Source organism: Periplaneta americana, chromosome 12 (genome assembly GCF_040183065.1).
Source record: "Periplaneta americana isolate PAMFEO1 chromosome 12, P.americana_PAMFEO1_priV1, whole genome shotgun sequence".
In the NCBI taxonomy this organism is placed as follows: Eukaryota; Metazoa; Arthropoda; class Insecta; order Blattodea; family Blattidae; genus Periplaneta; species Periplaneta americana.
This window is the reverse complement of record NC_091128.1, coordinates 101,245,445-101,261,629: the sequence shown is the minus strand read 5'-3', so window position 1 is coordinate 101,261,629 and position 16,185 is coordinate 101,245,445. Positions and strand designations below refer to the sequence as shown.

The 16,185-nt window shown below is 33.5% G+C and overlaps 1 protein-coding gene across 6 annotated transcripts in view; it reads left to right on the top strand.

Annotated features, from left to right (window-relative positions):
- The window catches only part of LOC138710729 (uncharacterized), a 306,886-nt gene extending 292,151 nt beyond the window's left edge, over positions 1-14,735 (top strand). For all 6 annotated transcript variants that reach the window (XM_069841803.1, XM_069841798.1, XM_069841800.1 and 3 more), the window contains 5 exons: positions 265-363; positions 1,151-1,291; positions 1,714-1,983; positions 3,020-3,181; positions 5,091-14,735. In XM_069841803.1, the coding sequence (XP_069697904.1) occupies positions 265-363; positions 1,151-1,291; positions 1,714-1,983; positions 3,020-3,181; positions 5,091-5,975 (1,557 nt within the window). In that variant the 3' untranslated portion in view covers positions 5,976-14,735. The remainder of the gene's footprint in view (positions 1-264; positions 364-1,150; positions 1,292-1,713; positions 1,984-3,019; positions 3,182-5,090) is intronic.
- Positions 14,736-16,185: the final 1,450 nt, after the last annotated feature.

Here is a 16,185-nt window from a genome sequence, read left to right as displayed (position 1 = left end):
AGACATGTGAGGCTAATTCTGCAAATCACAGAAGTAATTAAATTTGTAGGCATACGTTTTTATTTTGTATTTCATTAATAAGCGTACTCATTGTAAGTTGTGAATTAGTTTACAGAAGTTATAAAAAAAATATTTTTGAACTGTAGATTTGTTTTATTAAATCTTGACGAATGTAGATAAGAAAATAGATTATTACTTATTTATAAATAAACGACTAAAATTTTCGAATTCATTTGGTAAATAAATGTGTTTCTTTCATTTCAGAGCACTGGTGAAAGTCCCTTGACAGAGGTTGATGAACTGAAGAAGAACTTCAGAGCTGTTCAAGAAGAAAATTACAAGTTGCAAGCCGTCATTACTGATGTGAGTAGTAAAACCATATTACAATAAAATTTCTGACACTAGAAAAGCAGAACAATAGTAACACCTAATGAATTTAAATACTATTATAGTCACAATCATGCCAGTATGAAGGAAAAATTTTACAACCTCGAGCGGGATTCGAACCTGCGACTTTCCTTCATACCATGGCATGATTGTGACTATAATAGTATTTAAATTCATTAATATGTCACATCAACGGACGTATATACGTCATCCAACATAGTAAAATAGTAACACCTGTTGTATTTGCTAATGTTATTTTTCTTACACTTTGTATTAAATACCCACAGACTTCTGCTTAGTACAGTAGTATCAGTCATAACCATGTGTAAATTCAGGATATTATTTTCAAGCTTCTGTTCATCCCGCTATTTTCAGAAATATTATATCTGATTAGTTTACAAAAACACTAATAACCATATTCTAAGAAATACGTCTTATATTGTATTCTTTTTATTTTTGTTGTTTTATTTCAATGTCATTGAGCTAATCAACAACATGTAGTACCATAAGCTAAGTAATTGGTTAGTAGTACAAGAATGATAGGCTACATATAAAACAACATTTCAAATATATATAATAGCTGAGCAAATCACCAGAATTTCTTAATAAATATGAAGGGATTTAAATAATAAAAAAAATTATTGTAGCGTTTAAAATAAAAATTTAACCTAAAAGTGCAAAGTTGTTGACATTTTAGGATACTGATAGGCTACTATTCCCTATCACATACGATTTTTACAACTCTTTTTTTTTAACTGTGCAGGTTACAGAAGTAAACAAGAGGTGGCAGAAATATAACAATGACAGGCAGATGTATGTGCAACGACTGTTGTCTACTATACAAGACCAGCAAGAACAGATGAACAAGATCGTTGAGACTAGAACATTTCCATCACTGCAACAGGTAATATAAGTTTAAGCTTGTTAACATTGTTCGAAGGTTTTTTTAACTTGATTGCAATGTTGAGCATAACTCGAGACAAGGTCGTGAAAAAACAAGGTATTCGTTTTGAATGTGAAATACCGTTCTCATTTTAAAATTTACAAAAAAAAAAAAAACAAGTACCAGTAAGCATTTTAATTTTAGCGATTTTAAAAGTACAGTATTTATAATTTTCTTTGTTTCGTAAAATTTTCAAAATGTGGTGGTGATGATGATGATAATAATAATATTAATAATAATAATAATAATAATAATAATAATAATAATAATAATAATAATAATAGGTAATGTAAATATTACCCATTCTACAAGAAAATTTTACCAATTTTATGATCATCAGCCTGCTTACAATATATTCATAGCCTGTATTTGTTTGTTGTCAGATAGTACCAGGGGAGAATCACAAAAATATTGAGGCTGTGCATGCTGAGAATGCCAAACTGAAAGAAGATATAGCTAAACTTCAGAAACGAATTGAAAAACTGGAGCAGGAGCACAGAGAACACGTGGAGTTACTGGAGTTCCAAGTAAAGGCAAATAAGGATGACTGGGAGGCAGAACGCAGTGAGAAACAACAGGCACTGCAGGAGAAGTCTGCCCTGGAGCTACGTATCAAGGAACTGCAGAAGGAAAACCGCAGTCTCAAGCTCAAGGTAAAATGTTACAATGTGTGACTGCTTCTATAATTCCACACACATTGTTTTACATCCTATAGCATTTAATAGATATAATATATTTAAATTTTCACTTTTGGAAATATTTGTTTTTAAACTATTTCTATAATAATTATAATGAAATTTATCTCTATTGGCATTTGATACAAGATTTTTTAAAATTTGTTTTGGAGCTATTTTTGTAAATTGTAATTCAAATTTTTGTTCGTAGCATTTAATATAGTTTATTATATTACTATGATGTACCGAAGTACATATGGTACATCTTGATTACACAACTTTTAACACTGTATCACTTCGGAATATGTATGATAAGACTTTCTTGTGTCAAATTTAACGTACCTTGTTTACATGTTTCGACCTATTAATGGGTCATCTTCAGAACTGGTCGTTGTTGGTCTTGGCGCCTCTTGTTGTTTCCTGTGAGGGTGCGTTCGTAGTGTAGAGTCAAAGAGTGTATGTGTTTTGAAATTGAGTTGTGTGTTTCAAAACACATACACTCTTTGACTCTACACTACGAACGCACCCTCACAGGAAACAACAAGAGGCGCCAAGACCAACAACGACCAGTTCTGAAGATGACCCATAAATAGGTCGAAACATGTAAACAAGGTACGTTAAAATTTAACACAAAGTCTTATCATACATATTCCGAAGTACATATGGTGTTAAAGAAATTAAATGTCAGTTATTAAATTGTTTGTATATTTTTTCCATGAATTTTTTCCCTGTTATACTACTTTCATAACCTTTAACTGAAATTTCTGTCTTTGGCATTTAATGCATTGTACAAAAAATGTCACCCTGAAGCTATCATAAATTTATAACTTTTCAATGAAATCTCAAGCCAAACATTATTACCAAATGTTTTATATAGGCTTCCCAATGTATCGTGGAATGTGCTAAGCATATTAATTACTTCATTATCTAAAAATGTATTTGCTTTGAAGTAAAAATATGATGATGTATTTTTATTCAGATTATTCATTATTTTCTTGTTTTATTCCCTGCACAGCTGAAGGAGGAGCGGTCACACAAGCCCCATAACCACTGTGTGCATTGTTGTGGCGTTTATGTGTGCGAGACTGGGCATTGCAGTGCTGGAGCTGTTGGCAAACATTGTCACAGGGACAATCCAAAGACCTACAGAACTTCAGTACATCTTCCATGCGCTTCCGTAAGTATAATAGGCAGTTTTATTATGCAACATACCGGTAAATGCACCTTACAGGATTAGGCTACCAAAGAAATCGTATTGTGCAAGAAAAATGGAACATATGAAACATAAAATCTTCCCGAAAGAAAAACTTACAACGAATAAAGAATAATAGATTTAATCTTCATCTTACGATGTTTGGTGACGTATATAAGTCCGTTGATGTGACATATTAATGAATTTAAATACTATTTCTTCACAATAGTATTTAAATTCATTAATATGTCAACTCAACGGACGTATATACGTCACCAAACACCGTAAGATGATTATATTTGTAAAAAGTTTCTTCACACCCATAAGCAGTGCTGACTAGATCAGACGCTATGGACAGTACTCTATAACAGAGTCGCCAGTATGAAAGGATAATTCCAAGCCTTTGGCGTGAGACGAACTCGATAGCTCAGTGATAGAGCACCTGACCGGAGAACAGGAATTCGCAGGTTCGATTCCCGCTCGAGGTTGTGTAATTTTTCTTTCATACCATGGCATGATTATGACTATAATAGTATTTAAATTCATTCAATAATAGATTCTTCTTAAACTTAACACTCCAACATAGACCTAAAGGCATAAGAAACCTTGGGTTAGCACCTGCGGATTTGTAGGTGCTAAAAAAAAAAGAGAGATTTAGGACTGTCTTTATAAAATCCAATTTAGGACTTTTAGGAGTTTATACAAAATTAATAATTTTAATTTGAGTAAATAGTCCATTTTAAGTGGAATTTAACACAAGAAAGTCTTATCATACATATTCCGAAGGAATTTATATATTCAAGAATTGGTCTAACAATGAATGCTACTAAATTGAAGACTCAAATTATATCAGTGAAATAGACTGATTGTTGACAGTTTCATTTCGCATAATGAGGATGCATTGACACAAAAATTAATTTGTAAGCTCCCGCCTAATCTGAATAACCTATCACCCCTAGCTAGGATGAACTTTTTCAAACGAATTTCGGTTCCAGGAAATTAGTAAAATCTTCTTCTCTCTCCTTCTAAGACCAATATGGGACGAACTTGTCAAACCAGTGTCTGTCTGTAAATTTTTTTTTAATAGCATTTTTTAATAGCATTTTTGTGGTTCTTGGTCACTTTTGCATTTCTACTACTGGTATTTTTATTTTAAATGGTACTCAGATTACTTAAAAGGCGCTTTCAGGTACAAACTTGGGTTTTAGGCATTTATAGGCGTTTATGTTTCATTTAGGCGTTTTAGATCTAATAGAATTTTAATAGGGGGATCCTATGCACATGAAATGGAGAGATATTTGAATAACATACGTCTAGGACGTAGCAAATAAAATAGGTACAGAACTAGAAATCCATTCCCTAGTTGTCAGTTATAATGAGCTGAAAACGAAGTAATGGCGGGTCTGGGTATAGAGTTTTGTTTCTATTCCACTGCCCTCATGAGCAAAAGAGATTTTTACGTGCAGTAAATATGTTATATGAGACCAACTTAAAGTCAGATTTTACAGAATTTAATAAAAATATTTTCACTGATGAACGTTATTGAACAAGTAATGACTACTTCACTATATTGGTATAAATTCTCGTGGTAAATTACCTGACTGACTAGTTTCGACGTGGTTTTTTCGTTATCCTCTGTATCCTAGTGAGGTCCAGCGCTGGATGACAAACAACCACGTCAAAACTGGTCAGTCAGGTAATTTACTACGAGAATTTATACTAACACAGTGAACGAGTAATGACTACTTCACTATATTAATATAAATTAACACAGTGAAGTAGTCATTACTTGTTCAATAACGTTCATCAATGATTTAGTATTAAAAGAGTATATCCAAGAATGAAAAATATATATCTATATATTTTCTTGATCATTCCTTGCTTTGTGTTACAGGGGCATCTGTTATCTAGAGGTACAACGCTGTATTTCGGTGATGACTTAACGACTGATGGTGATGAAGCACATGCTGATGAAGTAGACAAGCCTGTGATGACACTTGACACCCTTAGGTCTAGATCGTCTTCCCTGGATTGTTCTCCTCCTCCTCTATCACCACTTGAACCAGTGCATCAGACAGAGTCAGATGGCAACAACAACTTTGCGAATAGAGGAGGAGGCACTCTTCATGAAACAGCAGAAACAACAGACAGGCCTCTGGGTCTGAACATTTCGACTGAGGATAATTCAGGGCATGAGTACAGGCGTTCTGTACTGCATATATCCCCAACCAGCAGTGGCAGCAATCTTACAACTGAAGACTTGGCGGTGGATTCTTCTGCAAGCGGTGTCACCATTGGCTTCAGCAGCGGTGGTTTGGCTTCAGTTACTTCCTTCTCACAGAGACCTGTCGTGAAATCTTCATCCTTGCCGATATCAGAGAAGATAAATTTTGATGGTGATAGCGACATGAAGGCCACAATGTCTGGATTGTCCCTCGATTCGGGTTGGGCCTCTGTAGTGGGCCCACCTCCAACCAATGACTTTTTTAAAGATAATTTCCAAGAGAAGAAAGCGTTCAAAATGTTATCTTCTAAAAATCTGACAAAATCGGAAGGTAATGTTACTACGACAAATGTTAGGAAGGCTTCAGTTCCTTGGAAAGCTAAATATTTTGAGGAGGGTGTCGCGACTCAGACACGGGAAGATGTAATATGTCCGGGCTGTGGACAAGTATTTCCACCTAGCCTTCACCTCAAGTTCCTAGATCACTTTGAGATATGCCAGAAGAATGTGAAAGATGTCCCCAAGAGAACAAGTATTGTGAGATCAAGGAACTGATAGTGCCAGTGATGAGGAATATCTCACAAGAAGCTTTCTTAAAAGTTATTTTTATAGAAATTGTATAGAAAACTTCATGACAAATTTTCATGATTATTTATACTGGTACGGTACACCCTTAACGCCAAAATAAGAAATTGTAACTTCTCTATTGATTTGCTTCAAAATGTGATTTACCATAATAGGTACTGGTACCCTTATTTATTTCATGAAACATATTACAGTAGTCTAACATTAATTAGGGTTGCCAACCCTCCAGTATTTCCTGGGATCTCCCGTATTTGACCCTAATTTTGAACAGTCATCTGGCTTCCGTATTTTTCTTCTCTTCGAGCATTTTTCTCCCTCATTTTTGCATAATGTAAAAGTTATTATTCTAGACATTTGATTTTGCCGTGAATGATCACTGTTTATATGGTAAATTTTGTTGCTGAAGAAATGAATTAAAATGTGTAGTCTTTATAGGAGGTAATGCTTGCCAGAAATGGATTTTAGTGCTCATCTGTTTAAAATCAAACAATATTAAAATTATTATAAACAAATAAAAACTGATTAGTTTTGTTCCGAGCATGCCAAGCAGTAATGCTCATACAAAGAGGATGTTTTATCTCATGAACAATATTGGACAGATGTTCAAAACAGGAGCAGGACACATCTAACCAAATCAGAGCTACAAACTGCAGTCGACTTCAACTATTATGCAAGACAAAATCTGTCTCAAAATACTCTTAATTTGAGCCTAGCTAGCGAAGTGTTGAATAAAGTTGTTTTTCAATAATTGAACGAAATAATTTGCCAATTTCCTATGTGATATTTTGTCGATTCCTTAATCTCCCGCATTTTCTTCACAAAATGTTGGCAACCCTAACATCACTATATCATTTTAATCTGTCATCGAATTGCATTGGCTTTCCGATTACAGTATCTATTAAAAACATAGCCTACCTGAAATGGCTAATTTAGTAACAGTGTTCACAAAGTGTCTTTAGATTTCTGTATTTTCGTGGCAGTTTTTGTTTACAGGCTGGTTCTGTAAGTCTTATTTTACGAAAAGTGCAGCATCTTGTAACTTATGTAAAAGTTAAAAATTGTTATTTAATATATTAAATAGTACTTTATAAAAATCGCATCACGTGGACATATTTTTAAAAATACTCTCAAATTACATGACTAAAAACACCTTAGAGTATTGAAAAGAAAAATTTTTCCTGGTTCCTTGTAGAAAATAACAGCATTTGTGGTAAATGAAAAAACTATTATTTTTTTATTTTTTAGAGTTACGTCTTTTCCATACCAGAATTGATTCATGAACATTAACTACTTCATTGACTCTGCATTCACAGAAAGAAAATATTTTTCTCGTTGTTTACACCTTAACTTACAAATACATTCGTAAAAAGGGAGTGCGTTTGCCCTTCCCTCCGTTTAGTATTCATCTTTAGTATCAGTAAACTATTTTTGGCTCCAATATAATGCACTGAATTTGTTTCTTCTACTCAGTTTTAAGTGTCTTCAATTGAATCGTCTAGATTTAAAACCCCCTAAAGACCATTTTGTTCAGAACTGAGTTATGTTCACATACTGCTTGCTAAGAATGAATTCTAATGATTTATGTAGTTTGAATTTAAAAAATCACTAAATTTAAAGCAAAAGGTTTGTTAAAAGTCACTGTTGGGTTGAAAATTCCCTCTATTTGCCACCAGTTACTGTCAAAAACCTTTATTTTGTGAAAGTGGATATAGGGATTTTGACTCTATAGGATTCAATTGAATTTTGTAAAAAATCAGTTCTGTGCAGTTTAAAGTTCTTCTGTTATGATTTAAAAAATATTCTGTATGATTTAAACCATGCAGTAAGTTATCTTAACTTTATTTTGTGGAATTTCTTACACTTTTCATTTTCAGTTGTTTCAGATGAATTTCTCTTGCACTTCATATTTCTTTGGTTAAAAATAAAATCCTTGTTTCAAGATCATTTAAAGTATCTTGGTATTTTAGAGCATACAGAACTTTTGTTGTTTCCATAATAGAAATACACAACATTGTACTCGTAGTTCGAAAGAAAAATAGATTGAAGGTAGGGTACGGTACCGTAAGTAATTTCTATTTTGGGTCAGTTAAGTTAAATGGGTACACTATTTAAAAATGCTCAAAGGTTATGTTCCTTTAGTTTGTAAAGAATTTTCTAGTATATAAGTCGCTGAATGGAAGAATTATGAATATTTAAACATCTAATAAAAATCTAAAGTGAAGAAAGTCACCAGGAGTATAAAAATGTAATTTTAATTCAACGATCTAACTGATGAAGATTTCGGAATGTAGACCTATCCCCTCCTATTGAAAACTGATGCCTGATTCAAAGGCATATTTAAAGAGACACAGAAAAAACACTGGCACCGGTACCGGTACCATATAATATTGTACAGTACCGTACCAAGTCACACTTCAATGTTGATTAAGATATTTCTGCTCTAGGGTGTGAAAGGAATGACCAAATAGCTACAAAAAATAGCATAAAATTAGGACAGAACCTTACGAATCATTGTTTCTTCCTCACATTATACTTAGGTTTTCATCCTAAGATTTATATAAACACTATAAAATTATAACCCCCGAATTTATGATTCAATAATAATAATAATAATAATAATAATAATAATAATAATAATAATAATAATAATAATAATATAATCATGATCATAATCATCATACAGTAATAATAATAATGTTGCTCCTCTTTTCTCCAACAATTATAAAAAAAAAAGAAACTTGCGTAACATACCAGTATTCAAGACAAATTCTCGTTACCATAGAGTTTCGTGACCCACCCTTCAATCTTCACCTGTACAACCCTAGTGACGATATGCATCATGAAGTTCATTTTAAAACATCTGTAGTTATTAAAAATAGGAAAAATAGAATTGTGACATGGAAAGTATTTCAGCATTTTGTACTTGCGTAGTGTCTGCGAAAATACAGCCTCATCTATTGACGTCACTATTTGGGGTCAGTTAAACCTCCCGAAACTTTCTTTAAGCCACCTTTTCCAAAATCATGTCGATTTACGATAATTATAGAATTAATTTTTTAAAGCATCACTTAGTTATTTCAAGTGAAATACAGACTTCAATTCCAAAGATAATCTTATACATATCACTAAAATAAGATACTATTAAGCAACTTTTACTTCAGAAATTAGCATTTCAATAATTTTTCTTTCATTTTAACAGCGAATATTTTTAATGAAATGCCAGAGCTCCATCCTAAGTCCCCCTTCCCCGAAATAAAAATTCAAGTGACTTTCCTGCCATTCGATAAAAACTTCAGTCTTAAAACAAACTAACCAGAACAGAATTTTTCCTTCCCTCTATGTTCTATGTACCTACTCAGTATCCTAGTACTACAAAACAAATTTTACTTAGAAATGTTTCAAGAAAAATGTACGGTATGTAAAATTGAGTTATTCTACATATTTTTCACTGTATTTATATTCTACTTTTTCTCAGCAAATAGAAAGTTTTGAAAATATCTGACAATTATTATTTGATTTAGTACTATCGTATTTGTCCGGATTTTTTCTGTTGCTAAAAATTCCAGAATGATCCCAAGGTCTACTCAACCTTCTATCAAATTGAGTACTCGTACTGGGTCAATCCCGGGGACGGGAAGATATCAGAGCGTGGTGCCTACTACATCACCTCATTCTAGTGCTGAAGTCACAGAAGCATAGAGCTCTTCCCCATATCTCCATGTGTTTTCATGGCATGTAAAGGAGATATCTTTACTTTTTTTACTATTGTATTCTTCGTTGTGAAATTATGTTTCTGACAGAAAATTTTTTTGGAGCATCTGGAAATTATGTACTGAATATAAGTAAAAATGGCGTGATTTTATTGAAAACATAAAGTAGGTATTATTACATCCAATACATGAGATGGATTAATAACGATTATAATGTAAATATAATAAAATAAGTATTATTATTATTCTCTAGATACTTTGGAGCTTTCAAGTTATTATTACTATTATTAGATACTTCCTTCTTTAATTCGTTGTTTTTTTTTAAATTGTGGAGGCTATTAAGAATCAAGATTATATGGTCGTAATGAAGGTATGATTTAATAAGGACAGAGCAAATACAATACTCAGAGAAAACTTCTTTTTAATGTGAACTCATTTCAAGTAACTGATTGAGCTATGATTGGTTTTTTATTTAAATAATACATTACTTTCACACTTACAATTTTTTAATTAGGTAATAATTGCAATGATAATACAGCTAACTTCATTCTGTAGTACCAGTGGTCTGAAGAAAAAAAACGCTAAGTGAGAAAAACGTATTTATGCTACTGAAATAACATTTAATAACATCTGAAATAGCATTTGAAGACTATTATGAGGAGAATAAGTTGTCAATTTAGTAAAATATTCACAAACGAAATTTATAACTTCCCAGTTAAACCATCTTAGAGTCTATAATACGGTACAGTACTCAAATTCATAACACGTCATATTCTTGAAGAATGTAACATTACTTATAGAAAATCTTGACTGCTTAGAGCCAAAGCTGGATGATACATCAATTTTCAAACTTGAATCCAGAAAATTTTACGACAGTGACTTGTCTTGTTCTTCCTGTGAGATCTTCATTTAATAACACGTGTTTATTTTATTTTGGACTACTTACTCCTAAGGAATAAACCATGCTCTCAAATTGTGATAACTCTTCTGTTTGTTCAGTTACATCATGGTGTGTTACAAAATGTTTCACTGTTTCTAGAGCAGAATAGCGTCATTAAAGGACACAAGATTGTTGGAGAGAAGCATAGGCAGGTTCGAATTTCTACGAATTTCAAAGTGGGCTGCATCTTAAAAATGAACACATGCTATATTTTCGCGTTATTAGATTTTCGATGAAAACTTAATTTCGAGCAAAATTGATTTAGAACGTATATAAATTACGTTTCTTATCCCCAGGCGTTTAAAATATGATCGTGTAAGTGTAAAAAATGTATAAAAAAGTATAACCGAAAAAAATGCATTAAGTGTGAAAAACGTAAAAGTACCATAACAAACGTATAAAATAAGACAAGTACCGGTACTCCTCTCTTTCTCTTTGTAATCTAGATATCTGAGGACACAGGGAGAGAGAATTGATAAGTTTTAATTCACTACTAATGGCAACAGAATTCATTAGAAATAATATTTCGAATCTTTTTTGTTATTTTTTCTATTGTTCGCAGAAACTTTCAAGTCTGTAACTACTATTCTATATTATGTAGATCGTTAAAGCATTGAATGCTAAATAGAAGCATTGCTTTGAGATTTCCAGTATCATTTCTGAGGAAGATACAACAGAAGTTTTGGATGAGGCGTGTTACTATGGAAGAAACGTGGATTCATCACCTAGACCCTAAAACAAAAAATCAATCAAAATAGTGGAAGCATCCCTCTTTTCCTACCACAAAACAGTTTCAAGCACAGAAATCAAATGGGAAAGTTATTGCTTGGAATGCAGAAGGAATTTTCATGATTGATTTCCAGGAACATTGTGCCACTATTAGAGTTGAATGTTATTCTAATCTTCTAAGGCCAATGCGAGAAAAACTAATACAAAGGAGGCAAGGATAACTGAACAAAGGCTTCATACTTCAACAGACTGGGTTCATCAGATTATTTTCTCTTTCCAAATTCAAACAAAAATTGAAAGAAAATACATTCGAGAGCAAATAATGATGTAACGAAAGCAGTGGATGACTAATTTCAATAAAATAATTTCTGAATTTTATTTTAGAGGGATAGAAAAGGCTCTGAATTGTGTCAAAATTGTATTGAATTAAGAAAGTTTTTTTTATATATTAATCCCAACCACCTTTTTTGTTTTGGGCTAAAAAATTATCACACAACCCCTCGAATATTATATTGATATGTGACAACTTCTTTCCTGACTCTACAAAAGTAGTTGACAAATGGAAAAAGAAGAAAGTGTTCAGAAAGGAAGAAAAGAATAATTATTATATAGCAAATGATGTCAAATAAGTGGTAACAAAAGTATTATTTTCAGGGTGTTTATATATCATTCATAGAAATTATACAGAAGGAATGAAATAACTTATATAATTGACTATTTATATAATATTGCATATCAGTATACAAACTGTTCGGAAAATGCAGTCTAAGAATAGCAATGCAGGATAGTGAATATAATTCTGGATGATTTAAATATAGGAACCAACACGTTATAAAAATATCATGGTAACTGTCAATCAAATAGGGCACACTGTCAAAATACATGCAAAAGTATTGATATGCTCCTTGTTGGCTATTGTGGCATGTGCAGTATTTCTTCATAGAGTCGCGCAGAAATGCTATGTAGGATGACCACTACTCTTGTTCAGAAAGATATGCCTATAACACTACTTTGCTCCAGTGAACTCCTTCACAATGTTAATGTTTTTGAATGAACTTACATTTACAATCGCAAGTGCTGTAATACTATCTGTTGGACAATATTTTACCTACTTACTAGCCTCTGGCATACAGTACGTATATTTTTCATTTTTGTGTTCTACTGAGTGAGAGATGCGTGCAGTAGCATCGCTGTTGAGGCAAAACACTGCAAGCCGAAAGATCACAGTTTCGATCCCAAATGGGGTCATGGATTTTTCCATTAATCTAATTCTTCCAGCTGCACAATGGCCCTGGTGTCTAATCAGCCTCTAACAGAACTGAGAACCAGGGGCATTTCCTTGGGGGTAGGACTGATATCCCACTACCATTAAATGCCAATAGTCGGTTAAGCTGGGAGCCTTAACCTCTCGCCACCCTCTGGACTGATTTAGCCTGTCATGGGGTTACATACATACAAAGTCCTGTGTCTCCGTATGGGGAGCGTAGGAGCGCCATTTTGACCTATTTGCGGCCAGGACCATCACTTCTCTTCAGCTCTTCCCGCGATTTTTAGCTTACCACCGCCATGTTATCTTGGATCTTCCTCTTTTCTTGCTCCCCTGGGGATTCCATTTAAGTGCTTCTTTAGTAATGTTTCCTTCTGGGCGTCTCAGGGTGTGTCCAATCCAGCACCATTTTCTTCTTTTTATCTTCAGATCAATGGGCTTCTGTTGCGTCTTCTTCCAAAGTAATCTATTGTTGTCATAAGGTTGACTTTACTTTACCTATGGTATTTACTGAGTGAACAGATTATCTACGAAACATGAAAGCAGCATGGAATTCATGAACCACATGACATGGGGTGTCCATAACTTCTTAAAATAAAAATAAGTGGTATTTTGTTAGACAATCACTTCAGTGCCACGAGTTTAACAGTCGAAGTTAATCTTTTTGCTGCCAGCTGGGAGTATAAACTTTGCAGCCTGTGAACTTCATGCCGTGCTTATGTTTCACAGATAATTTGCTCATCCAGTAGTAAAACACGTATTATTGTTTTCTTCTGCTGTGCCAGTTCCTACAATGTAATGCTAATGTATGGATCATGAGGCATCTGCTGTAGTTATTTATATAACGTACTGTACATAGTCACTTCCAACATCAAAGCATTTGATTTCAGAAAATGTAAGGAATTCTTTCGAAATATTTTCAAATGTTTCTTAGATCATGCTTGAATAAGACGAGATTTACCGGTACAAGTAAAAATATAATGTCCCATTTGATTTTTGGATAAAAGTATGAATTACGAGGTAATTTATTATTCTGATTTTACATGTCTTGAACCTTTTTATCAAGTCTTACGGTTTTTGGACGTTATTTTCCGAACACTTTGTATAGTAAAATTGGTTGAGCTGTAATCAGTGGCGATGTCAGCATTTTTAATTGGGGGAAGTATTTGGATAGGAACAACTTAAGCAAGGTGGGCAACCATTCTTCTTTGCACTTCACACAGTAGAAATTGCTTTTCTTTTTTACTCGGTTATTTAACAATGCTGTGTCCATTGTTGGGTTATATAGTGTCGATTGAATTGATGATAGTGAGAAGGTATTTGGCAAACTGAGGCCGAGGATTCGCCATAGATTACCTGAAATTCGCCTTATGGTTGGGGAAAACCTCGGAAAAAACCCGACCAGATAATCAGTCCAAGTGGGAATCGAACCAACGCCCAAGCGCAACTCAGGATCAGCAGGCAAACGTGCTGCCTCCTGAGATATGCTCGTGAATTAGAAATTGTTATGGGAACAGATTATTACTGTTGAAGACAATTAATATTTGTACTGTATGGTATATTAATAGTAACATAACATTCATTTTCCATGTATGCACCATTTAGAAGCAAAACAAAAACAAATTGAAACTAATACGAGTATTTAAAAAAGATTTAACACTGAGCATTATCAGTTTATTATCGCAAAAGGAGAATCTCTGAAGTACTGGTAAGGAAATGTGATATACAGTAAAGCAATGACTAAGTGGAGTTGAAGTTTCATTCAACCTTCGTGTGAAAAGGGATGGGGTCAGAAGGCTAGAGTACTAATCCATTGGAGCTTCCCTGCAAGATGTCGCCACTGATTATAGTCTTATATACCGGTACTAAGATGTAGGTCTGCTGTATTTGGTTCTGCTGATTTGTAAGTACGAAATATGGTTGGACTTTGTAACAATTTGCTGTCCGACTTTTAATTTATAATCATATTTTGGCTGCTAGCTTGGACAACTTGACAAAAATCATAGAATTTGTTACTGAATATTGTACGTGTGAACTGTATAATAATAAAGTGATAAATACATTATAAAGAGATCTTCCAATTTTCCCGTATTTTATGTGTCTCTCTTTCTCCCTCATAAGTATCCAAGTCTCACATACTCTGGCTTTTGACCAGTTTTACAAACGTAGGCTACATACAGGGTTCCAAATGAACCAAAACATTCCGTTTCGTAAGAAATGACTATTGTCTGTTTGGGATCATTTTAATTTGGTGTTAATTATAAGCACATATATTTTAGTACACTATTATTTAAATTAAAGTGTGAATTAAATTATTAAAAATATTGACAACGACACTGTCGGTACTGCTTTACTATATTACAGCATTTGTATAAGCTCTCGCTAATTTATATGGCTCTTGCGGCATGCCTTTGGTATGTATGTTTCTGCATTGAGTATCGTCAAAGTTCTGAATAATAGCGTGGCATTGATGAAATAAAAAGGACCTGGACTAAGCACTTCACCATTCTATATGGAGCTAATGATCAGTTGTCATAGGCCACTGCTAAGCAGTGAGTCAAATTTCTTATTGTTTAGACTACGGCCTGAGCTTCCATTTCAAAGATTTTACGAATCAGGTTCCAGTCTTAAGCGTATGGCCGAAAATCATTATCTTTTGTTAGTAAGAATAGACGCGTCGAAGTAAATTATTAAAGATGTGTGCACTTTATTCAATATATATTATTTTTTCGGCTGAATGAAGTGACTATCATTCGTGGTTTCCGTCAGTATAAATATGACAAAAGGGATAAAAATTTCCGAAGATATGTGCCCATTATTTTTATATTAATTGATGTGTATATATAAATATTTCATGGTCAATGATCCGTTGTCATCATAATAGTACCGTGCCCACGAGTGGCCTGGTTCGTGTAAACATCCATTCCAAGCCCTGTGTACATAGGAATTGATCAGTATTTAGCAAAAAAAAAAAAAACTGTTCAATTCATTTGGATTATGGCATGATTATTGAACATTTTATGGAAAGATTGAAACATTCATGCAATTTTAATTTTCGTTCCCCGAAGCACTGCAATTCAACTGGGAAGTGAAGACGTTAAGTGCTGAATATCGGTGAGCAGCTTAACAACAACAGTATTTATTTATTTAAAATTTTGTTCGTCGTTAGGTGAATATTGAAGAGTAGGAAAATATCGGCAGTAGGCATGATGGTAACAACTACTAACTCAGACTTCAAATCAAAGGTGTTTCAAAATAAAAACAACGTAGGCATGCTACAAAGTGTGCTACCATTTTCATCAATATGTAAGGGAACAGGAATCGATCATATCTACAATAAACAGAAAAAATAACATAATAAAAAATAGTGTTCATCATCATCATATTTTTTTTAGGAACTTGCTGACTTAATGTTTGAATTTTCGTCTAAAAAGGTTTCATATAATGGCCACAGGTGTAGCTCAGGCAGTAGCCGCGTTTGCCTGCTGATTCTGAGATGCACTCGGGCATGGGTTCGATACCGCTTGGGATATT